We start from the raw sequence: 25,696 nt of genomic DNA on the forward strand, positions 1-25,696 counted from the left end.
CTGTGTGCCTGGTTGTAGCCATTGGACCACCTTTCTTAACCCTAGGGTTTCCTTACATCATTGATGGTTGAGACTTTTTGAGCATAGGATAGTACTTCCTGTGTAGTTGTTCCTTCACACAAGCCTAGATGATCAGGGTGAAGTTGTTCTTTAATGGCCTCTGAAATGATTGTAGACAATAATGATCCTGATCTTGAGGGGAACTGTTCTCTATTGAGCTGGGATGCTGGCTCAGTGGGAACAGGCCTGATCGAAAGTCTTATATGCGCAAACCTTGGCCATGGTTGTGGATGTTTACAGTGAAGAGGGTGAAGCTTCTGTGTCTGTAAAAGGTCAACAGTTATGAGCAGAGTAAGCACACTATAGGCCATGGGCTGTGATATGGAGTAATGAAACATGGACACATTTTAATACTTCACTAATAGATTTAATAAACTTTATTCCCCACCAAAACAACATGAAAATCATACAACACAGAATAGGCGATAAAATGTCTTGATATGTTGGTTGGACAGACAAGAAGTCTACAAGTTGCAGTTCAGCTAACTGGACAATACACTGAAAGTGTCAAAATGGTTCTAAAAGACAGAACACCATATAACCCAGCTCCCCTTATGTCTTATAAAATTCCAGGGGCGAGTTTTCTGCTTTCGTTTGTGTCTCCACTTTTCCCCCCAAGGCCATAATAACCAACAGGTCACTCTTCAGAATATGGACTCTTGTTCTCTCAAAAGAGATTGTAGTCCAAAAGGCAATGTCCACATTGGCTGAACACGCATGCTTAGATAGAGAAGAGGAGTGCTTACTAGAGATCCCTGGCCTTGGCCTCTCTCTTAAAATTCATTGGGAATGTATCAATCCAACCCAGCCAATCAACTCTTTTTCAACCAAAGCAATGCCAGCAGGGAATGTCTACTGCAGTTGTGTAGTGCCCTAGAGATACACACAAACGTTCCCCAATCTGACCATTGATGGGGTCAATCAGGCGAATGTTCTCATGTTTGCAGCTGCTTTTCCTTGCTTATTTTTTATGAATAGAAGGGGACACTGGCATGTAATGTGTGCAGAACGTAGACAGAACTGCAAAATCTGCTGGGTATCTTGCAATACAAGTCCCGGAGAGATCTTCAAGCTCAGCATGTGAATTAACTTGCGAGCAATCACTTAAAACAAACTTTTTTTGGGGGGATGAATTCAGCTTTACAGAACCCTGATACAAACTAACCTGAACAAAATGTCCGCCAGTGGCCTACTTAATATTTGCACATCAGTAAAAATTATCCAAGAAAGCAGGACAGCAACTTTTACATAAAAACCAAATACTTTAAAGGTATAAGCCTTAATGTGGCAAACAAATACATGCTTTTCTTTTGGAAAGGATTCCCTTCAATGTAACCAAATGTATGGCAGAAAATGGTGAGTGCAAAATTCAACACTTTCCCTAATAAATAAAAGCTGAAATATTTAAGTATGAAATGTAAACGATGAAGACTTTGAAACCCCTACAATATTCCAAAATACAGTTATATTACAGTGGTCTGTAGTCCCCCCCCCCCAAAGTTATATCACAGACTGGCAACCGGGGCCTTTCCCTTTGGTGACGTTAAACTTCAGCCTCTGTGACTCGAAGCTTGACAAACAGCTAGAGAGAAGCAGGTCACCGAGTTCTAGCGAAATGTTAATTTGTGCAATGATGTGCGTCCATTCTGGACTATAATAATAAAAAAAAAAAAGACATGATATTGTCTAGAGGCTAAAAAGCATTTATAGGAAATGCCATAGTGGCATACGTACCATATTAAAAAACACGTACCTTATACAATGTCAATAAATTAATTATCAGACTCTAACGGCAGTATTCAGTAGTCTCAACGGTAAGTGCCGTCAATGCTCTTGAACAAGAGCAGACAGCGTGGGGCTCCCATGGTCCTCTGCCGCAGAACCCTGACATAGAACTTTATCTGAATTTGCTGCTTTCAATTAACTATTCACACCCAGGAATGTCTCCCGAAGGGACCTCAGCACATTTTCAGTGTCATGGTACTACCTGTACCTGAAAGTGTTGTCAAAGAACTAGCAACGCTATCAAGACACTCACAAAATGGCAGCCTTATCACTGTGCTGATGACAGGCCAATAGCCATACTGATGAACAGAATCAATACATGATAATATGACAATGGGGAAAAAAAAAACAGAACATTGTAGCTCAATAATTCAGGCATATTTGTTCAATAAGGCAGCACGAAAGTAGTGAGGGTGTCCATACTACAGTAACCCATTGCAACCAGATTTCAGCTTACTGAGGTCAACTCAGATGATTTATAATTGGTTGCTATAGGATATTGTAATTTGTTCAGTTTTCTACCTCACTGTTTCTAAAACCATTTTTACTGTATAAGCTTAATGGTGAACCAACAAGCTTTCTTTCACCCAAATGTATCTGGGTGATATGGGCCTTGGCCTGTATCCATAAGTCTGGATGAACCACAATGTGCAACAGGAAATCAACTCCTATGTTTTATAAGTAGTATGATGTGACCTATCATGGAGGCATTTTGGCTGCTGGGAGTGTTGCTCCTCGGCTAGAAAGGCTTTATAGGCCCAGCTACTGTAAACTCTACGATTGTGAATCTGAGACCTGAGGGTATGGTCTTTACATTGGTCAATCCGACAGAAAAAGCTGGAACCACAGTGACTGCTCTACGGTCATAGGCTTTATTTGGCAGATAACAAACAGCCGTAGGATGTCAACACATTTCAGCCAAAAATGGTCTTATTCCTGACTCATCAGTCATGAATAACACCAATTTTGGCTGAAAAGCATTATCATCCTATGGCTGTTATTGGTTACCCGCTGAACAATGCCTATGATTGCAGAGCATTCACTGTGGTGCTGGCTTTTTCTGTTATATTAACCGTTGTGGATGAGGTGTCAGCTGCCTCTGACTGAGCACCGGTGATACAGCCGCAATAGTATTTTAGGAGGTTGTAGCACCGGTTTGTGTATTTATGGTCTTTACATATAGGAAGAAAAAGAGACTACTGGAGCAAATACACAACTCACCTGTATTCGGACCTCTGAGGATGAGGGGGCAGTTCTGGCTGACTCACTCCCACATCTTTCTGTTTCCCAGGGCATATTCCAATGACCCGAAACTTAGCAAAATAATATTTAACTAGGACAATTGTGTGCAACATCTAACTACAGTCCATCAATGATGCTCCCTTGGACATTGCTACCATGGAATGAGTGGGGTTGGTGCAAGTAACTCACGGCATTCCTAAAATTCCCTAAGAAAGTACATCTATGAAGGATTTCACCTTGCAAATTTAAATCATTGTTCAGGGCTCAGCTCCAAACTCTTAACATGAAACCAATTAGGGGCTGACCTTGCTAGTGTCCTGAACATTTTAGATGATTGGCACCATCTTGTTTCTATTCTTCTCAAAGACCCAGAACATGACTGGGTTCCTGGCACTGTACAAAATCCTGACAGAGAGTGAGCATCTGCATTGTGTCAGTGTGGGGACTCTCCAGAGATTTCTGTGAGAAGCCGCCCATCAGCTGAAGGATTACATGCATACAAAGCTCCAGTATGGCGCTAGCCGAAAACGCTGGGGAAAAAAAACTGCCCTTGTGCCACCAAGCTTCGAACAATAAAATAGATAACTGTACATATAAAACATGGGAGGTATTTACTAAAACTGGTGCACAGCTGGAGCTGTGCATAGAAACCAATCAGCTTCTAGGTTTTTCTTGTCAAAGCTTAAAGTGGTTGTAAACCCTTACAAACCACTTTGACCTACAGGTAAGCCTAGATTAAGGCTTACCTGTAGGTCCAAGAAATATCTCCTAAACCTATACGGTTTAGGAGATATTTACCTGAAGACAGCCACCGCTGTCTACGGTGCATTCGCCGTAGACAGCGGAGCGCAGGTGCACTGGGTAAGCTGCAGATCGTGGCGATATGCCACGAGTGGCGGCTCTCGTGCGCATGCGCGGGAGTGACGTCATTGCTGCTCCGGCGAATCACAGCGCCGGAGCAGCGAGACCCACCAAGAAGATGGACGCTCAGAACTACAGGGGACAGCGGTGACTTTGCTGGCTCCTGTGTCAGGTAAGCGACACATAATGGACTACTATGCGATGCATAGTAGTCCATTATGCTTTACCTTTGCAGGGAATCAAAGAGGAAGTAAACCCATCAGGGTTTACTTCCTCTTTAACGGAACAAGCTGAAGTTAGAAACGTATTGGTTACTATGCACAGCTGCACCAGATTCAGTGTGCTCCAGTTTAAATAACCCCCCCCCCCCCATAACATCCACTCAGAATCTTTCTTAAACCATCTTGGTTGCATTCGTTTTCATTTTTCGGGCTAAGAACATTTTCAGCAAGTACAGAAAATACCTGTTGATCATGCGAGAATTGCAGTGCCCTCAACACTTCTAGTGAGCAGAAAAGAAAGCACCAACATTTGTCTTGCATAAACTACTACTACCATCAAACTACCATGTAATGGGGAGTGAACAAAGGCAGACATGTTTGAAGTCCAGCCTGTATGACAATGGCTCTCTCCATAGATACAATGGAAGAATGCATGTAGACACAAAGCGGTTGCTTTACTAAAACTAGAGAGTGCAAATTATGTTGCAGCTCTGCATAGAAATCAATCTGCTTCCAGTTTTTGTTTGTTAAACCGTAACTGAACAAGCTGAAGTTAGAAACTGATTTGTTTCTATGCAGAGCTGCACCAGATGTTGCACTCTACAGTTTGAGTACGCCATGGTTCACACTGATGCAGTGCAAGATGTGCAGTGATTCCTGTGCGTTTTCTGCACTGCGTCACAATCGTACTCTGCTCATGTGAACCACTGTGGGTGTCAATGTTAACAACACCCCAAAAATGGTTCACAAAATGCAGTGCGAGTGGCAGAATCAGATTGCATAGGTGTAAACACCCATGCAATCCAATTCTAGTGGGGCAAAAAAAAGTTGCATGCACCTTTTTTTGTGTGGGTGCTGTGCGATTTGAGCCATACAAAAAGAATGGCCTCAAATCGCACTGCAAAGAATTGAATGCGATTTAAAAAGGAATGCGTTGCGATTTCTGTCCAAATCACATGTGGTTCCCTGCACCACACCAGTGTGAACCTGGGCTCAACTAACCCCAGGGGGATAGAAAGTGTGTTGCTGGCAGGATCACCACATGAAAATTAATGGTGGTAGCTTGAAAGAAAAAAAAAGCAGGAAAATAATGCAGCCACCACATCTAAGGACTGGTAAAGGGCAATATAATACATTTTTGTGTTTATTAGGGGTCTCTAACTGGCAGCCGTCCAGCTGTTGCGAAACTACAAGTCCCATGAGGCATTGCAAGACTGCCAATTACAAGCATGACTCCCACAGGCATGATGGGACTTGTAGTTTCACAACAGCTGGAGGGCCGCCAGTTTGAGACCCCTGGTTTAGATACACTTTAAAGCAACTCTGTTGCTTGAAAAAAAACTTCTAAAATAAGCAGTGTAGCAAAGTAGACTTAATATTTAAGTCCTCACTTTTTGGGCTACAGCTTTCAGAACATTTTTGAGTGGCTTACACTGCTACATGCCTGCATCACCTGCCACCCTCTATGGTTCTGTCAGCCTTACATCACTACAGGATACAGTAGTTCATGCAGGGCAGATGGGGGAACCAAAGCGGGGGGGGGAGGAGGAATCAGGCTCCCAATGCCAACATACATGTTGGACGTTGCAGATACTGCCAGAGTGAAGAAAGGATTCACTATTACCCGAGTGGTATGTCATCTTTCAGACTGATTTTATAGAATTTTCCTTTTAAACTACAGCATTTCTTTTAATCTAATTTTGAAAGGTAATAGGTAGAAAACAAGGGCAAAAATCTCTTGTAAGGAACTTTCAAGTAAACGTAAAAAATACAGGACTATATGGATGAACGTGTGCTTACTAGGAAGTGGAGCTATTTCTTTACCACCAATCAGATTCAGAATTTTAAGGCAGCTCTGATGCTGATTGGTGGAGGAGTATTAGAAGAGAAGTAACTCTAGTTCTTATTAAGAACATATCTATATATAAGGTCCTATGAGATCTTCCATAGATGTACATGAGCACAGTACAATAGTAGCTTCTAAATTTCCTTATGGACTGAATTTAAAAAAACACTTTTTTTTTTTTGCATAAAACTTTGTACCTCTTCTTATATTGCTATTAGAAAACCAAAAAAAACAAAACCCCAATAATGAAATGTAACAACTGATACTGAGGAGTGTTATAAGACAATAACTTAGTGTAGAGTCCATGAATATTGCATGACTTGGTCTCAATTAGAATATTGCATGACTTGGTCTCAATTATTTTGGTCAAATATTCTCCATTTTCCACACTTCCCATGATTCTGCAGTGGGTATAGAACTAAAAGCTCCAGCCTGACAGGACATATCATGCTCTAGCAGCAAGGAATCATGGGTAGCTGGACCTGAACCCTGCAGTATTCCTTTCCAAACTCTTAAATGTACCGTCTGCTTTATATACAGTTAGTGATGGGAGAGGAAATCGGAACATGTTTTAAATGTTCCTATCACAGCAAAGGTCATCTGTACCCAGAAAAGAAAAAATACAACCGGCTAATATCTAAAATGGAGTCCCACATATAAAACACAGACATTTTCTTAGAAAATGGCAATCCCAATTAAAAATCTGTGACGGTAAAGCGGCAATGTCGGATCCGGGTTTGGCGATGTACCATCATGAAGGGCCCTGCGGTCGAGGCGCTGAGGGATGGAAGGAGGACGCGGCTTGTGCAAGTCTTCCTATGGTTCATCAAACAGCTGCAAGTCCAGCCGGACGACAATCTCGCCTGTAGGGACCTCGTGCAGCAGCAGACACTTGGTAACTGGACCCTTCGAGCCTTGGTCTTTCTTAATGTCCGATACTCGTATTTCTGTCCGTCCAAGGAAATCTAAGAGAAGGGTATTAGAAGGCCATCGTCACTTTATTCTGATCTTCAGGATATCGTAAAAATATATGCTATCTAGGAATCTCTATGGTATTTGGAGTGTTCATATTTTGATATAATTCTTCCGGTAGGGATCACATCACGAATAGTGATACCACGTAACAATTTACTGTAGAAGGGATTCATTTTGTTAGCGTCTACTCTAGATATTATGATTTTAGTAAATCCTCATGGATAGAGCTTAGTGTAGAGGAAATTAAATCCACTTAATGTATCTGGGTATTTTGCCTGTTCAAAACTTACACGTAGATCCATTTTTCTGCTCTGCGACCCCATCCATCCACTGGAGCAAGTATATAAAAAAAATGTTTGAACTCTAAAGCAGGTTGGTTGAGGAGTACATACGGCCGAGGACTACTCTTTCACACCATGTGGAATGGTTGCATAGGCACCGAGCACTGAACCGTAAATGTAGTCTTTGCTTGATTCCCAAAATGATCCTCTTGAGGCGTTAAACCCCCTAACTGGACCCCTGTGGGTCTTTTGCTTCTATTTGTATGTATGAAGTCACTTGATGCCAATAGGTATGTGATGTTTTACATTTTGTAAACATATCGATAGGTCGATAATCGTGGTCTATTTTTCATGTTGCCTATAATACTGTATGTTTTCTTGGTAGATTTGATATACAATTGCAGTCTTCTCTGTATAAACCCCTGAAGAAAGGCATTCAAGCCAGAAAGTTGGGTCCACCAAGAGACAAAATCTTTACCCGCTTATATCGTATAGTACTATATGTATACTATTCATGTGTCTTTGCATAGACATTTTTACCATTGTAATTTTTTAGCTTTTGTAATAAAATTTATACTTTTTATACTTTTGGTGTCCATGTCACCTTTAAAGTCCTGTACCGTCAAGGGGGTTTTTCTGTTTGTACCAATCATTGGGATGTGGTTAAAGGACACCAAGCTCTGTGGATGGTCGAATTCTAGTCTCTCGAGATGGTAAATACTTGTCTCTATACCACACAAGGCTGTAAGTCCTCCGAACAGTTACGATTGGACTTTAACCTACGCTCTAACCATATATTTACTATTATCAACTTCGCCATACATGCACAATTTGGGTCCTTGGACAACCCCAAACAAGTGCCTCCTTTAGAAAAGATGTTAAGATGGCCAGATCCTACAATGCTCGTTTCCGTCTACTACTCTACCCTTGAACAGACCAATTCCAGATTTAGTAGTGCGCACATTAAATGGGTCTCCCTAGATCGGTGGTTCTCAACTCCTGTCCTCAAGACCCACTAACAGGCCAGATTTTACCTTGGAGACATGCAGACTAGAATACTGCAATCACTGAGCAGCAAATGATATCACCTGTGTTGAAGTTCAGTTATCTTGCAAACCTGGCCTGTTAGTGGGCCCTGAGGACAGGTGTTGAGAACCACTGCCCTAGATATACCATTTACAGATGCAGATTGGACAGAATTTAGTGACACCTATAAAAACTCTATCATCTCACCAAGGGCAGAATTATACAGCTTAAAATATTTCACCACTCCCATCTTACCCCTGCTTGACTACATAAGATGGGTTTAAGCCAATCAGGAGAATGCTTCAAAGGTTGTGGTCAGGTTGATTTACTCCACTGTTTCTGGTCTTGCCCGATAGTTCAGGGATTCTGGGTGGAAACGGGCTCCTTTATTTCCTCCACATTGAGCACCCCAAAAACTGCCTTTTTGGAATTTTCAGGGACCTGACACTCTCCTCACATGCCAAAAATATAATATACGTAGCATTCTTTTATGTTAAGAAAACGTATTATCCTGGAAAGGGATAAAGGATTTTCTATGGTTATGATTATTGTAAACCTTGTTATGGAATATGTGACATTTGCTTATTATGTGACTTTCTTGCAATTTCTATGTTAATAATCGTAATATAATAATAATCATACTAGGCATGCAAGACGGTATGCGTTATTGTTTATTTTAATTTTTTTATTATTTTGTACAATTGTGTGACGTTTTGTTTTCGATCTTCTCAATAATTATATCAAAGATGCACCGGTGTGAACCAGGGCTAAAACCTGAAAACTGATTGGATTCTATGAAGAGCCACACAAGATTTTGCACTCTCCAGTTTTAGTAAATCAGCCTCATTGGATCACTTTAAGTTATGCTTATACCATATACTACTTTATATGTTGAGACTGCTTTCTATTCTGCATGTGATAGATGTCATCTATTTTGATTATAGGTAACCTTAATTTTATTCCTTGACAGGAGTCCTGAAGGGATGTTGCAATTAAGGCCCCTTTCACACTACTGAGACTTGAAAGTCATGCGATTTTCCTGCGATTTCAGGGTACTCCTCTGTAAACTTGAGGTCTATGGACCTCAACTCGCATCAAAGTCAGACCAAAGTAGTACAGGGACTACTTTGAAGTCGGTACGACTTGAAGTCGCACAATTAAGAACTGTACTCATTGGAAATCATGGGGTACAACTATTCATGTGACTTTGCAGTCCCAAGTCACAGGACAAGCCGAACAAGTGTGAACGGGGCCTTAGGGAGCAATGTGGGTTGAATCTAAGCAGTCAGTGCGTGCTATCACATATCTAGATTGGTATATTTTTTCCTTAATTTGTTCCCTTGCACAGGTTAATGAAGTATCTGTTGTGCAAAATGAGAAATGTTTGCATACCACTTTTACAACATACCAGTACTATTGCTGAATGATTGTGTCTGAATGTGAAAGTCTGATTGTATGTTTGGGTATAGTTGGTCCTCTAAAGTGAAGTGAGCATCTGGCTGTGCTCAATCCTACTTGAACAGGACCTGAAATGACCCCTCCCCATCCAAACATCTTTGTAATATGAAGGAGAAGGGATCTCACCGCTCCAGGAGCACACATGCAGGCTGTAAACTGTCTCTTCGGCTGGGAAGCCACAGGTGCTGGCTATTACCACTAGCAACAGACGAAAAACAAGCTCTGGACTGCCGCACTCTTCAGAAAACCACTTTCTTTTATTGGAAAATCACATCACAGCTCAACAAACACAGCGAACAAGGAAAAATTGCTGATGTTTCGCACTAGCTGTAGTGCTTCATCATAGCTCTGATTTGCTATGATTAAGCACTACAACTAGTGCGAAACGTCAGCACTTTTTCCTTGTTCACTGTGTTTGTTGAGCTGTGATGTTTTTCAATAAAAGAGAGTGGTTTTCTGAAGAGTGTGGCAGTTCAGAGCTCGTTTTTCGTCTGTCACCCAAACATCTTTGATGGATCTATGAACCCTACAAGCAGAATGTACATTTGTGCTCAGCCATTTATTACAGTATAATGTGATACATCTCAATAGGAATATATTCTAATATACTATATAGTGTCAGCACACTACTGTCAGTACTGACCGTCTGGTGAAAACTGATCCCTTTCAAAGACGGTGATACAGAGAACATCCTGCTCCAGGTCCTTAATGAAGAACTGGCAGTTGGAATTCCACTTGGGGTTCAAAGTGTCCTGGATGGTCTTGGTGATGTGGCACTGGGAGCCCATCGTAATCTCACAGTATGGATTACTCTTACCTGAACAGAATAATACACACCAGTATAAATATAAGATACAAATTATAGTTTACTGCATACAGGAACATTTTTCATGTTCTTACAGAGTTTCCCTGCCCAACACTGATAGATCAGATTTTGGAAGTGGCTGAAGAGAATATGTCAAGGCAAATTAATCTCTGCAGTACACATGCATTTATTATTTTTATTATTATACAGGATTTATATAGCTCTAACAGTAACATAATCTATCCATTTTAAGTATCTGCAATTACTGAAAAATACCAGTTGGTCTATCAGAAATGCACTTGGCTCCTAATTGCTGTTGTGAGATGACAACACACATTTTTTTTTTTGTGCACCAGAGTTTTGCTAATTTACTGAAACCATTTCTCTATTGTACTCTTGACTATATAAAGCAGGGGTGTCCAACGCGACCTCCCTGAGCTACATTGGAAGAAGTGGAATTGTCCTAGGCCACACATAAAAATACACTAACAATAAGGATAGCCAATGAACAGAAAAAGGTCGGGAAGTTCACAAGTTAACAATCACTGAGATAGAGATAATGTAACCCGAGTAAAAAAAAATTTCTTTTTATTTTAATATTTTTTATTATAAAAGTAAAAGAGGGCAGCACACAGCCGCATGGCTGTATCTAGAGGGGTGCTGGGGTGAATTACGCCCTACATATTTCAGTTGCGCCCCCCACACAACCTCAATGCTGTGTGGGGAGGAAGTGGGCAATGGTCCCGGGGGAGGTGTAGCCCACCCCAGCACCCCCCGTGCAGCATTTACTTGCCTGGCGCTATTGGGAGTCCTTGTATTCACTGCTGCCGATGTGATTACAAAAAAACAGCATCCCCAGGATCCCTCTATACACACCTGGGCCTAGTTTGTCTCTGCCAGCCACTTCTTGGCTTTGTGGCTTCTATGCATGTGTGGCAATCCCTCCAGACATGTCTGGGACACATGCTGAACTCTCATGGACTGCAATGCAACCCTGCGGGTTGCTGGTTGAGCACCCCTGATATAAAGACCAATTGTTCTGTAGTCACAAGATAACAACTAGGAGGGCTATTAGACTCTTCAATGAGATATAACCATGCCAAGATCTTCATATAAAGTATTACACTGCTGCTGCACTATTGGGATTAACCCAACCTAAGACAACAGAGCTACGAACAACCAATATCTCTATGTAAAGCCTAATTAGTACATGAAACTAATAAACCTGGTTAACGTATCACATCTCTGTAAACAAAAAAAGAGCTAACGTGCTATTCCTATTATTTACTAATAAATTACTATTTACTTATTTACTAATATTCTTAATTCAAGTTAATACAGTGTATAAAATTCATAAATAAACATATATAAAATCCATCACATTTCATATATAAACAAAGCGTCTGATAGAACGTGCTAATAGACAACATTCACTTGAAATTCAGTGCTATGAACCTTATAAAGTGCTAACATACTATAATTCAAAAAAGTTTTTTCACGACTCATAAAATTAACAATCCTATTATAAATGATCCAACATAGGAATAAAAATAAAAGTAAAAATACTCGTATATTGCTAAGTGGAAAACAACTTTAAAAGTCCCAAAGATTTTTTTTATCACAGTTTCTGTGTGCAGTTCAAAGAAACAACTACTATATCTAATCTACGTTCATTAACTGTGCAATTGGATATCCCAGTGACCTTTGGTGTCATACTTTGTGGAATTTTAGATCGTTCCTGGACTTTAATAAAGTGTTTTATGATCACTTGCATGGATTAGGAGCCTTATGGCCCATTGAGATCGTACTGAGTAGGGATGAGCCGAACACCCCCCGGTTCGGTTCGCACCAGAACTTTCGAACGGACCCCAAATTCGAACGAACTTTAGAACCCCATTGAAGTCTATGGGACTCGAACGTTCGAAATTAAAAGTGCTAATTTTAACGGCTAATATGCAAGATACTGTCCTAAAAAGGGTTTGGGGACCTGGCTCCTGCCCCAGGGGACATGGGTCACTGCAAAAAAAACTTTTAAAAACGGCCGTTTTGGCGGGAGCACTGATTTTAATGACGATTAAAGTGAAAAAAAAAAGTGAAATATTCCTTTAAATATGGTGCCTGGGGGGTGTCTGTAGTATGCCTGTAAAGTGCCAAGTGTTTCCCGTGTTTAGAACAGTCCCTGCACAAAATGACATTAAACGGAAATAACACCATTTAAAACTGCTTGCGGTTTTAATGTTATATCTGGTTCCTGCAATATGGTTGAAAATCATTGAGAAAAATGGCATGGGTAGCCCTCCCTGCCCATTACCAGCCTATTTGGGTCTTGTACGCATATTAAGGGGAACCCTGTACCCATATTAAAAAAAGGAAATGCGTGTGGCCCCCAGGCCCTATATACTCAGAACAACAGTATACAGGCGTGCAAACAAGACAGGGACTGTGTAGGTTTGTTGTGTTAAGTTGAATCTGTTTGTAATTTTCAACTGGTACATTTTTAAAGTGTAGCTCCAGTCAAAAAAACTATTTTTAAGCTTTTTGAAAAACATAGGGAAGGGTTATCACCCCTGTATAATTTGTTTTGTCGTCCATCTTTTTTCATCTCACTTGCTGTTGTCTCCTTCCGTTTGCAAGTAGGAGATGTTTGTAAATTGGATGTTTGAAAGTAGGGGCCTGCCCTATATGCTCTGCAGAAATGGCGGAACAAGGTGTTGGTTTTGCCACAACATTGTAAGCCCTCAAAGTGACTCTTGGTGGGCGCTGGAGCGCCCTGCTGTGAACGATTATATCAAGAATTGTAATTACATGCCATTGTTGAACAGTGGTAGAAAAATTGACCTTTGGTGGTTGTGGTGCTGGTGCCACAACACTATAAGTCCTCACCGTTACTCTGGGTGGGCACAGGAAGGGGCCCTCCTGTGAAATATTATATCAAGAATTGTAATTACATGTCCCTGTTAAACATTTGGCCTTAGGCACTGCTGCTGGTGCCACCACACTGCAACCTCTCCCATATACTCTAGTTTTATTGCAGGAATTAGCCCTGCTGCAAAGCATTGCATCAAAAATTGTAATTAAACGCCCCTGTTAAACAGGGGCAGAAAAATTGGGCCTTAGGCACTGGTGCTGGTGCCACCACACTGCAACCTCTTCCATATACTCTAGTTTTATTGCAGGAATTAGCCCTGCTGCAAAGCATTGCATCAAAAATTGTAATTAAACGCCCCTGTTAAACAGGGGCAGAAAAATTGGGCCTTAGGCACTGGTGCTGGTGCCACCACACTGCAACCTCTGCCATATACTCTTGTTTTATTGCAGGAATTAGCCCTGCTGCAAAGCATTGCATCAAAAATTGTACTTAAATGCCCCTGTTAAACAGGGGCAGAAAAAATGGGCCTTAGGCACTGGTGCCACCACACTGCAACCTCTGCCATATACTCTAGTTTTATTGCAGGAATTAGCCCTGCTGCAAAGCATTGCATCAAAAATTGTACTTAAACGCCCCTGTTAAACAGGGGCAGAAAAATTGGGCCTTAGGCATCACCCAGAACCAGAAATGTTCTTCCAACATATCAGCGGAGGAGGAAGAGGATAGACAATCAACATAACAAGACAGTCACTCAGCATCAGCATAGGCAGTCTTGAAGGGATGTGATATTTAAAAAAAAATTATTCTGTTACATCAGCTTCAGGTGCTTGGTAGCTGTGGGTGATCCAAGACTGATTCATCTTGATGAAGGTCAGTCGATCAACTGATTCGGTGGACAGGCGCACCCTGTGATCGGTAACAAAGCCACCAGCAGCATTGAAGGTGCGTTCCGAAAGAATGCTGGATGCAGGACAGGCCAGTAGCTCAATTGCATACTGTGCAAGCTCTGGCCAGTGATCCATCCTCAAGACCCAGTAAGCAAGAGGATTTTCGGTGGGAAAGGTGTCCAAGTCTGACCTTGCCCCTAGGTATTCCTGCACCATGTAAATCAGACGCTGGCGATGGGTGCTGGAACCGATCATACCTTGGGGCTGCGGACTAAAAAATTGTCTGAAAGCATCAGTCACCACCGCTCCTTCTGACCGATGCCTCAGCAACACGTTGTCCAGGACCAGGAGTTTGTAACTTCCCAGTCTCTGCGAACGCGTTGCACAGACCTTTCTGCAAGGCCTCCCGGAGATGTCTCATCCTCTGCTCCCTCTGCGATGGCAAGATAAGGTCGGCAACCTTACCCTTGTACCGTGGATCAAGGAGAGTGGCCAGCCAGTAATGGTCCCTCTCCTTGATCCGAAGAATACGAGGATCCTTCCGCAGGCTTTGCAGGATCAGGGAGGCCATGCAGCGTAGGTTAGCTGAGGCATTCGGTCCGGAGTCCTCTGGGTCACTAAGGACAACATGATCCGCAGCTACCTCCTCCCAGCCACGTACAAGTCCACGTGTTTCTTGGGACTGTAAATCATCCCTACAAGACTGCTGCTGCTGCTGATGCTGAGTGCCAGCCTCCACCTCCATGCTGACACAATCATCCTCCTCCTCCTCTTCCTCCTCCTCATCCTCTTCCTGTGTGATGGGTGGCACAGCAGGAACACTGTCTGGATAAAGGGGGCCTTGAGAGGCAAGGAAGTCCTCCTCTTCCTGCCTCTGTTCTGCCTCAAGTGCCCTGTCCATTATTCCACGCAGCGTATGCTCCAAGAGGTGGACAAGAGGTACAGTGTCACTGATGCATGCACTGTCACTGCTCACCATCCTTGTGGCCTTCTCAAACGGTGACAGGACAGTGCATGCATCCCTGATCATGCCTCACTGGCGTGGTGAGAAAAAACCGAGCTCCCCTGACCCTGTCCTGGTGCCGTAGTCGCACAGGTACTCATTGATGGCCCTCTGCTGCGTGTGCAGCCGCTGCAGCATGGCCAACGTTGAGTTCCACCTGGTGGGCATGTCACATATAAGGCGGTTCTTGGGCAGGTTCAACTCCTTTTGGAGCTCAGCCAGCCGAGCACAGGCATTAAATGATCGGCGGAAATGCACACAGACTTTCCTGGCCTGCTTCAGGACATCCTGTAAGCCGGGGTACCTGCCCAAGAACCGCTGCACCACCAGGTTAAGGACGTGAGCTACACAGGGCACATGGGTCAGTTGTCCCTGTCGGAGGGCGGAGAGGAGGTTGGTGCCATTGTCACAAACCACCATTCCTGGCTTAAGCTGGCGTGGCGTCAACCACCTCTCGGCCTGCCCCTGCAGAGCTGACAAAACATCCGCCCCAGTGTGGCTCCTGTCCCCCAAACAAACCAGCGCAAGCACGGCATGGCATTGTTTTGCCTGCGTACTTGCGTAGCCCCTGGAACGCCTACGAAGCACCGCTGGTTCTGAGGACAGAGCACTGGAAGAGGCCATGGAGGAGGAAGAAGAGGAGGGGGTGGAGGAGAGAGGTGTGTCACAACCAATAGTAGCATTTTGGAGGCGTGGTGGCGGAACAACCTCCAACACTACTGCACCTTGTCCTGCATCCTTCCCAGCTGCCAGAAGAGTGACCCAATGGGCTGTGAAAGACAAGTAACGTCCCTGTCCATGCCTGCTGGACCATGAGTCAGCGGTAATATGCACCTTACCGCTGACCGCCCTGTCCAGCGAGGCAAGGACATTGCCTTCCACATGCCGGTAGAGAGCCGGAATCGCCTTCCGTGAGAAAAAGTGGCGTTTGGGGACCTGCCACTGAGGAACCGTACATTGTACAAACTCACGGAAGGGGGCCGAGTCTACCAACTGAAAAGGCAGCAGTTGAAGTGCTAGCAATTTAGCCAAGCTAGCATTCAACCGCTGGGCATGTGGATGGCTGGGAGTGAACTTCTTTTGCCGGTCCAGCAGCTGGGGCAGGGACATTTGCCTGCTATAATCGGATGTGGGTGTACCGCTAGCAGAGTTCCCGGAAGCACTTGGCTGTGACACACCTAATTCTACACCTTCATTCCTCTCAGAGCAGGTTTCAGAGAGGACTGAAGGTCTAGTGGGGTTGGAGATGCCAGCTGATGAGGAGCAAGGAGAGGTCCGCTTTGTTCTTTGGTGTGGGTCTTTGAGGTACGCTTGCCAACGAGCTGCATGGCAGGTCAACATATGTCTGGTCAAGCATGTGGTGCCCAAGCAGCTGATGTTTTGGCCACGCGAGATACGCTTGAGACATATGTTGCAAATAGCAGCGGTGCGATCTGATGCACTCGTCTCAAAAAAGGCCCACACCAAAGAACTTTTAGAATAACGCGCAGAGGCAGCGCCCTGCACAGGCGGAGCTCTGCGGTGTGATTCAGTCGGTGTGCTGCCCCTAAGCTGGCCCCCCGGAGGGCATCCTGCCTCGTTGGACATGTGCCTCCTCCTCCTCTCTCCTTCCAGGCACCCACGTGGAGTCAGTGCCCTCATCATCCCCTCCCTCTTCATCGCTGTAGCAAACCTGGCAGTATGCTGCAGCTTGTGGAACATGACTGCCAGATTGCTGTCCTTCTTGAGCATCCCCTCTCTCTGCGCTCACGCTACTGCCTTCCTCATCATCAGAGCCCTCCTGGAGCATGTACCCAACACTGTGCTCAAAGAGTTCAGGAGACTCCTCAGGAGGACGTGGTGGGTCTAGGGAAGGAGTCACTGATGATGACATTGAGAGGAGTGAAGACGATGCGTTGGCAGCTGCTTTGCTAGTACCCTGAGACTGGGTGAGAGAGGATGAGGAGGATGAAGAGGGCTTGGTCATCCACTCTACCAAGTTGTTGGCATGTTGCGGTTCAACATGTCCAGCTGCCGAAAAGAAGGACAAGCGTGTCCCATGGCCACGTGCTGATGACAATGCACCGCGTCCACGACCAGCACTGTTGTCTCTAGACACAGAGCCTGCTTGCCCTCTTTTATTGGCTCGCGCCTGTCTGCCTCTCCTTGCTGGCCTTCCAGACATGGTAATGGCCTGAAGGGAGTTGGGTAAAACAGCAGTGTAATGGAGTCACACAACACCCACTAAGCCCTGCAGATGGCTCTATTAGAGAACAGCAATAAACGGTAGATAGAGGTGTATATTGTGCTGGAGTCACACAACACCCACTAACTCCTGCAGATGCCTTTATTATAGAACACCAGAGATAAAGGGGTATACTGTAATTGAGTCACACAACACCCACTAAGCCCTGCAGATAGCTCTATTAGAGAACAGCAACAAAGGGTAGATACAGGTGTATATTGTGCTGGAGGCACAAAAAAACCACTAACTCCTGCAGATGCCTTTTTTTATAGAACACCAGAGATAAAGGGGTATATACAGATGTATACTGTGCTGTGCTGGAGGCACACACAACTTCCAATAACTCCTGCAGATGGCAAGTGGGCTCAAATAGATAAGAGCTATGTAGGTGGATATAGCGGTGTGTACTGGGTACAGAGCACGCAGACAGCACGCACAAGCTCCTAACACTACTGACTGCAAGCTCTATTATAAAAGATAGATCACTAGCTATATAGGTGAGGTGAATATAGCGGTGTATACTGCGGTCAGGGCACACAGACAACAACCACTACACAACAGCAAGATCGAAAATCGGCCGAATAGGATCGGTGTGTACTGTGTTGAAGGTACACAGAACACCCACTAACTGCTTCAGACGCCAACACACTACACTAGGCGCGGCGGCCTTATATAGTGTGGGGCGTGTACTACACAGCCTGAGCTATGATTGGCCACAGGCATCCTGCCTGTGGCCAATCATGGCTCTCCTCGCTGCTGGCGCTGTGATTGGCCAAGCATGCGGGGTCACAGTGCATGCTTGGCCAATCATGAGCCAGCAATGCACTGCGATGATGCAGTGCATTGTGGGCCGTGAGCGCCACACGAATTTGGCACGAACGGCCCATAACGTTCGGAACTCGCTGAACGGGCGAACAGCCGATGTTCGAGTCGAACGTATGTTCGACTCGAACACGAAGCTCATCCCTAGTACTGAGGGTTTGTTGTTTCCTGGATCTAAAGCATTCCCTGCATTAGGTAAAAAACACCCCACTAAGTATTCACACGCCCATCCCTAAACACTTACACCTTACTGCTCCACCTATGCAGTTCTGTGCCATCTGCAGCACACCAGCTCGCTCTCCTTAGTCTCACAGGGGACCCTGAAAGCAGTGGGAGCCATTGGCCCCTGCTGTTGTCAGTCAAATTCTGTTAGGAGGAGGGAGCGGGGGGCATGGCCTCCCTGTGCTGTGTGTCTGTGGACACATACAGCTCAGCTTAGGAGCATGCCCACACATGCCCCCTCAACACAAGGTTTGCTAAGGAAGCACCCGCAGGAAACGAGGAGGGGACAGCGTCGGCGGGGGGGGTCTCCGGTAGAGAAGGTAAAGGACTACTCTGTGCAATACCATTGCCTCTACTACACAGACCAAGCAACAATAACACATTTTTTAATCTCTAAATCCTCTGATCAAAGCTAGAATGAATCAAGCCATTCCCTCACAAAACTTCACAGTGACAAGTACTCACCATGTGACCTGCATGGCTTTAATTCAATACCTTCTACAATGTTCACCATCAGCCGTCCAATCCCTGTGGCTCTCTGAGAACGCACTAGAAAGAAAAAGAACAATCAGCAAGATATGCAGCTTTCAATGTCTTAAAGTGAACCTAACATTGTTCTGCATAACCTAATGATACATATAACTGCAGACACAGGAAGGTGCGGGTACATATTGTATGTTTGGCTTTCAAAATTAGGTCTCCAGTACTAACCAAAGCCAGCGGAGCTTGTGGTATTTTGACACCAAGATTCTTTTTCTTTTTTTATTTTTTTTTTACACCAATATCATCCAGTATTGCTAATAAAAATAAATAAAATAAAACAAAAACATCAAGCCAATTTTTAGAATCTGACAGCTAAGGTACCCCCAGAGTGTGTTTAATCCAGTTAATTGGGCCAGTTATACATTACTAACGCATCCTGTGCTGTCAGTTATCACATTCTACACTTGGTTAATACATATTTCCATTGTCATAGGTCTGCGTTAAGCTCCAGGTAGATATAACAGACACAAATGAGAGCAGCTCTGTAATTATTCATAAACAATTTATTGTGTTTTAGAATTAAAAGCAAGCAGTGTAAGTACCGGAATTTGACTTGATATTTGCCTTCTGCAGTTTACTGTATCCTCTGTACAGCAGAGCTCAGAGAGGGGATGGAAAAGCAGCACAGGGAACTGATAAAGGTGAGCTGCAGTGCATGGAACATGCTAATAGGAAAAGAGAGCAGAGTGACAGAGAGATGAGCTCATTAGTTTGCTGCTATAACTACTGTCCAATCACAGGGTGGGGGGTGGGGAGAAGACCTTTAAGTGAATGATCAGGTCTTCTTCACTCCCAGGCTGGGCCAGGCTGAGCTATGTGGAATGGCTGTAGGATTTTCAGGGCTGTATATCCATATAAACAAAACCCAAAAAATTGGTTTGAGTACAGGCTTTCAGTGCAGCGACACCCTTTATATCTACATATACTGTATTTTTTATTTACATGGCTAAATAGCTCTACATCATATGGCGATGAATGTGCTGAATGTATCGATTATGGATTGATGCTTGAAATTTCTTCCACAAGCGTCACCACTTTTCCTCTTGGTAGGTAAACACGTTTGACCTATGGCATGCTATCTGTTAATCTCCTTACTTTTTTCTGCCGTCTGCTGCCCATCTGACCCCTTTTTGCTCATGTTCCCGCCCCAGCCCTTACGCTACCTAAACACTCATGAACAAGGTGCCCTACCTTTACATGGGATACAATTTGTAAATGATTATCTTCTGCAGTATTTTTTGTATTGACTCGATATATATGGTTTTTGTTTTTGGATATGTAGTAATTGCTGCTGAATTGTCATGCGTCCTGAGAAAGCTAAACAAAAGAAATGCGTTGACCCATGAGGACTCACCATTTCAAACTATAGCTATACATTTAATGAACAAACTCAAGTATATTTACAGTAATTTAATATTGGTGATAGTGAGTCAGCAGTTGTATTCACTATGAAATCATCCGTGTATTGTTTTTAATTGCTACTCCAGCTTGTGATATAAGCGGTTTTAATATGGTTGTACGATATTAGAAATAAAACAAGAACAGGAGGTTGGGACTTTGATATAGTTGTAGATAAATATATATTTTTTTAATTCATTATTTGTGATCCCCTTTATTGCCAGTAAAGTCCATAATTTTTGGGCTGTGTTTATATGGATATACATTTATTATGGATCTGGCAATTGAGTGGCAGACTTTACACAATTCTCAGGACTAGATATACAAAAATATCAATCCTTTGGCAACTAAAACATCTTTTGTATATGTATGTTATCTGTGCATACAATTCAGTTGTATTAAAAGTCAGCAGCTACAATTACTGTAGCTACTGACTTTTAATAATCGGACACTTCCCTGTTCCAGGGTCCAGTGATGCAGGGGGGTCGAAGCTCCGCTCGTTCCCCAATCCGCTCGGCGGCGCCGGCATTGCAACTGTGGGCACCCGGCTGTGACTTCACACCGGGGCACCCACTGTGCATGCGTGAGCGGCGCCGTGATTGGCCGCGTAGTCATCTGGGACTTGTTACATGCCCCAGATGACTGACAGGAGGGAGGGGGCGGAGCTGAGCCCTTCCTGCGCCAAGGGGAAGTGACGTCAGGTGCCCGGGCACTGAAGGAGGCAGACTACGAGGGACTCCCTAGCAACAGGTATTTAGAAGGGAGTTACATTTTTTTATTTTTATTTTATGAATTTTAAGCATTTTTTTTTGGTGTGTGGAACACCACTTTAAGTTGAAGGCGCTCCTGGTAGATATGATATCTGCACCATCAGCACTTTGTGCACAGTTTTATGAAATAAGCTACTTGGAGGGGTCAGGCCCCAGCCTACAACACTTATGAATTCCTTCAAAACCTGGTTTCCAGTTTATTTTACATCCAAATGGGATTATCTCTCTGAAATCCATGTGTGATACTAAAGTCTCGTTGTTTTTCTTTTTTTGCTCTGTGCAGTGTTTTTGCACATAGCAGCCCAGATCCTCCTCTTCTCAGGTCTCTCCCTCCTGCAGCTTGCTATGGGGGCACCTGAGCCAAGCCACTGCTCTGTGTGTCCATTCAGACACAGAGCCGAGGCTCCGCCCCACCCCCTCTCTCCTCATTGGCTCAGTGAATTTGATTGACAGCATCGGGAGGCAATGGCGCCCCACTGCCGTCTCAGCCAAGACTCTTGTGCAACATCACTGGATTGGGATGGAGCTCAGGTAAGTATTAGGGAGACTGCTGCACATAGAATGCATTAAGATAAAAAACCTTCTGACTTTAGAACCACTCTAAAGCAATCAGACATGACCAGGCATGTACTGGCCATTGCGACTACCGGGAGTTTCCAGATGGCTCAGTGGGCTGCTTTGAGTGACAGCCTGTCAAAGTAATGGCTCCAACAGGATCACAGGAGGCCCCATGATACTCTCCTGTTCCCCCCACGTTGCCCCCCTCTGTCCTCCACCCCCATGCTGTCCCCCTCTGTCCTCCAACCTCACTGTGTCCTCCATCCCCCACTGTTTCCTTTACCCCCCTCTGCGCCCTTCAACCCTCACTATGTCCTCCACCCCACACTGTGTCCCCCTGTGTCCTCCACCCCCCTGTGTCCTCCACCGCCCACTGTGTCAAACCGTGTCCTCCACCCCCCACCGTGTTCAACTGTGTCCTCCAACCCCCCCCCCCACAGTGTCCCCCTGTGTCCTCCACCACCCACGCTGTCCCTCTGTGTCCTCCACCCCACTCCCCAACAGTATATATATATATACTGTTTTTGTGCGTGTTTGCAAAATTAAAGTGGCCCGGTCTGGATGAAGTCCAGGGCCAAATTTTTGTCCCAGTCCAGCCCTGGACATGACTGGGTTGAGCAAGATCTGCTTGAGTATCGGGGTCAGAGGTTACCAGAAGCCTGACAGTTGCTGTCAAGGGAAATGCCTGTTCTAACACACCACACAATCAGGAACCGGAAAATAATGTGCAAGGTCAGATAGTTCACAGGAAAGCAATGCACACATCAGGTGACTTCTGACACCTCTGTAGAGTCAGATGGTCACACACAGAAAGCAAAGTTAAATAAACGGCTGAATATTATATGCTTGCATAAGCGGAACCCCAGCAATTGATTTAATTTATCTTCTAGTGGGAATACCAGCATTAAAAGATGACAGATGGGAGACACAGTTACTTTGGAAATGCAATGTTCACTCGCTGACCGAAGAGCAGAGACAAAGTGGGACAATGGTATAGCACATTCTAAACAGCGTTGCTACTTTCATATTTTGCAGTCACCTAGCACAGAGTTTTTTTCTTATCGAGTAACTGTACAGTTTCTATATACATATGTGTTTTAACCTTGTATTTAGGTGTAGGCCAGGGTTGTGCTTTCGTCAGACGAGTGTAATGATTAAGCTTGTTACCTAGATATGCCTTCTCCCTCTTCTTTTTCTCGGTCTCAATGTACAACTCTGATGCAGCTTTGATCTTCTGCACCCACGCTGTCCTGCAAAGAAAACACGCAAACTTCATTCTTACTGAGACACTGGCTGTCTATGCAGGCGTACAAGGCATCTTACATTTATTACATGTTGCATATTTACTAGAATGATATAACAGATATAAATAGGCAAGGAAACTCAGTCTAAAGGAGGATCAATCATTGTCTAGTTTGTTTATTTTCCACTTTTTAAACAGGGACAATTCCTTTCAATCATGGAAAGAAAGTAAATTGCTTGATTTCCCCATCAACACAGTCACACAACAAAGGGTTGAACAGGGGTGTTCTGCCAGTGGGGAGCCTTCCACAGCGGCAGAACACTAAGTGTTGCCAGCTATAACCGGCAGCACTGATCGTTCGGGAAAAACCTGACAGCCTGGATGTACACAAGTCTATTGATAGATCGACTTGTGTTAAACCAAGGTGCCCATACATGGATCAAAATTTGCCTGATCCCTGCCGAACATTGATCCATGTATGGCTTCTATAAGTTGAAATCACTGTGGGGTTTTTATTTTGGCTGTTGGGGAGATTTATGTTCTCTATTAGTCCTGGTGACCACTGTCACCAAGTCAGTTAGTGATGGGAAATTAAAAATTTCCAAAAAAAAGAACAACAAAAATGAACGCATTTAAATGTACAATATTTCATTTAAAAAAAAATCCATTAAAAAAATGTACATTATAGACTTGGGCAAGACGGGAGATTAAAACCCAAATCCAGGCAAAAAACAATAAAATACATTTTTATATGCAGTGGGGCATGGGCTCAACTGCTCTTTTTTTGGCTAGGGCAGTGATGGTGGACATTGGCACTCCAGATGTTTTGGAACTACATTTCCCATGATGCTCAACTGCACTGCAGAGTGCATGAGTATCATGGCAAATGTAGTTCCAAAACATCTGGGGTGCCAATGTCCACCATCACTGGGCTAGGGGATTGGAGAATAGAGAGATACTAACCTAATCCTCCGATCCTCCCAGCTCAAGACTGGTTCCTGCTGCCCCCCCCCCCCCCCCCCCCCCGTGCAGTCTAGTGCGGTCTAGTACGGTGGACTGTTCCTGACATCATCACGCCTACAGACCAGCTCCAGATGTGAGGACATCAGGAACAGTCTGCCGCTGGATCATGGGGGAACGCCATATGCTGGAGGAGCAGAGCATCGGGTGAGCGTTCAGTGCGTGCCCAGCTTTTTTTTTGCCCAGAGTTGGGCTTTAATAACAAGACTGAGATTTTTGCCACGAACATGAACCTCCTCTTTTTGAGTCCCCCAACAGTGACCCTCCTCTCTGTCCAATGCCTCCATGGAAAGCTGCTTGGGGTGATGCCGACACCTAAACATTTTTTACCCTAATGCAAGGAATGTATTAAGGTAAAAAATGTTTAAGCTTTAGAATCACTTTAATCTTTGGGATGTCCAACAGTTGTCTAATTGAGGGGTGGGCAACACAAAAAAACAAATGCTAACAGACCCACAAAAAAAAAAAAAAAAAATCTGAGAACTGGGGACTGCCTAAATTATGACATATTCACATTTCTGCACAATTTCAATAATAACTAGCTCTTTTTAACCAAACACCCCAAAGTCACACTTGGCCCTACCCCCTCCCTTGCTACATTATTGGTTAATCGTTATTATGGACAACTTCATGGACTGACAGAGGATGTTGGAGGGGGTGAGGTCAAGCACAGTTATTCACTTATTAGAGCTACCTGAGCTTCATGGTTCCCCAAGGCCTTTACAAGGCATGTGACCATACATGCAGACACAAATAAGTGTGTGTAAAGATTAGAAACTTGAAAGTGCAGAAGTATCCTTACCTCTCATTGATGCTCTCAGCCCGTAGCGTGTACACCCGATCAATGTGAGAGATGTGGAATATGGGCTCATCCCCTGATGGGTCTGTGGGCAGTTTCACCAGCACTTCATTCAGGAATATGGGCTGCAGAGAGAAGGCATACTGATATTAAATCCTGCATGTTTGGTGGACTTGTCAAATAGCTGAAAGACGCTGGATATCAAACGATACACATACAATTCTTGAACAACCCTTGCGCAAAATACCTAGAAAAGCACTACTAAATAAAAATTTGATGGCAATATATAACAAAATAAGCTGCTCAAATATAGAGTAAAAGCAACTAAACAACTTTCTTATGCCCCGTACACACAAACGGATTTTACGTCAGAAAAAACTTGGTTGGTTTTTCAGACGGAATTCTGCTCAAGCTTGGCACAGGGTCGCACAAAAGTTCTCTGAACGCGGTAACGTACAACACTACGACGAGCCGAGAAAATCAAGTTCAATACTTCTGAGCATGCGTTGAATAGTTTTCGAGCATGCGCAGGAATTTTGCGCATCGGAATTTGTACAGACGATCGGAATTTCCGATCTGAACTTTTTCAGACCGAAAAATAGAGAACCTGCTCTCAGTCGTTTGCTGGCTGGAATTTCTGATTGTGTGTATGGGGCTTAACTAAGGAAAGACTGCTACATATAGGTTTAGGAGATATTGCTTGGACCTACAGGTAAGCCTTAATCTAGGCTTACCTGTAGGTCAAAGTGGTTTGTAAGGGTTTACAACCACTTTAAGC

The 25,696-nt window shown here is 44.0% G+C and overlaps 1 protein-coding gene across 3 annotated transcripts in view; it reads right to left on the reverse strand.

The window, feature by feature from the left end:
- Positions 1–405: 405 nt before the first annotated feature.
- The window catches only part of ITSN1 (intersectin 1), a 249,840-nt gene continuing 224,549 nt past the window's right edge, over positions 406–25,696 (reverse strand). For all 3 annotated transcript variants that reach the window (XM_077479948.1, XM_077479947.1, XM_077479949.1), the window contains 5 exons: positions 24,922–25,043; positions 23,024–23,106; positions 19,053–19,136; positions 10,399–10,572; positions 406–6,980 (listed from right to left, as the gene is read on the reverse strand). In XM_077479948.1, coding sequence (XP_077336074.1) covers positions 6,832–6,980; positions 10,399–10,572; positions 19,053–19,136; positions 23,024–23,106; positions 24,922–25,043 — 612 coding nt within the window. In that variant the 3' untranslated portion in view covers positions 406–6,831. The remainder of the gene's footprint in view (positions 6,981–10,398; positions 10,573–19,052; positions 19,137–23,023; positions 23,107–24,921; positions 25,044–25,696) is intronic.

The sequence above is a fragment of the Lithobates pipiens genome, unplaced genomic scaffold (genome assembly GCF_037356315.1).
Source record: "Lithobates pipiens isolate NorthernLeopardFrog02 unplaced genomic scaffold, aLitPip1_a1.2 Scaffold_16, whole genome shotgun sequence".
Lineage (NCBI taxonomy): Eukaryota > Metazoa > Chordata > Amphibia > Anura > Ranidae > Lithobates > Lithobates pipiens.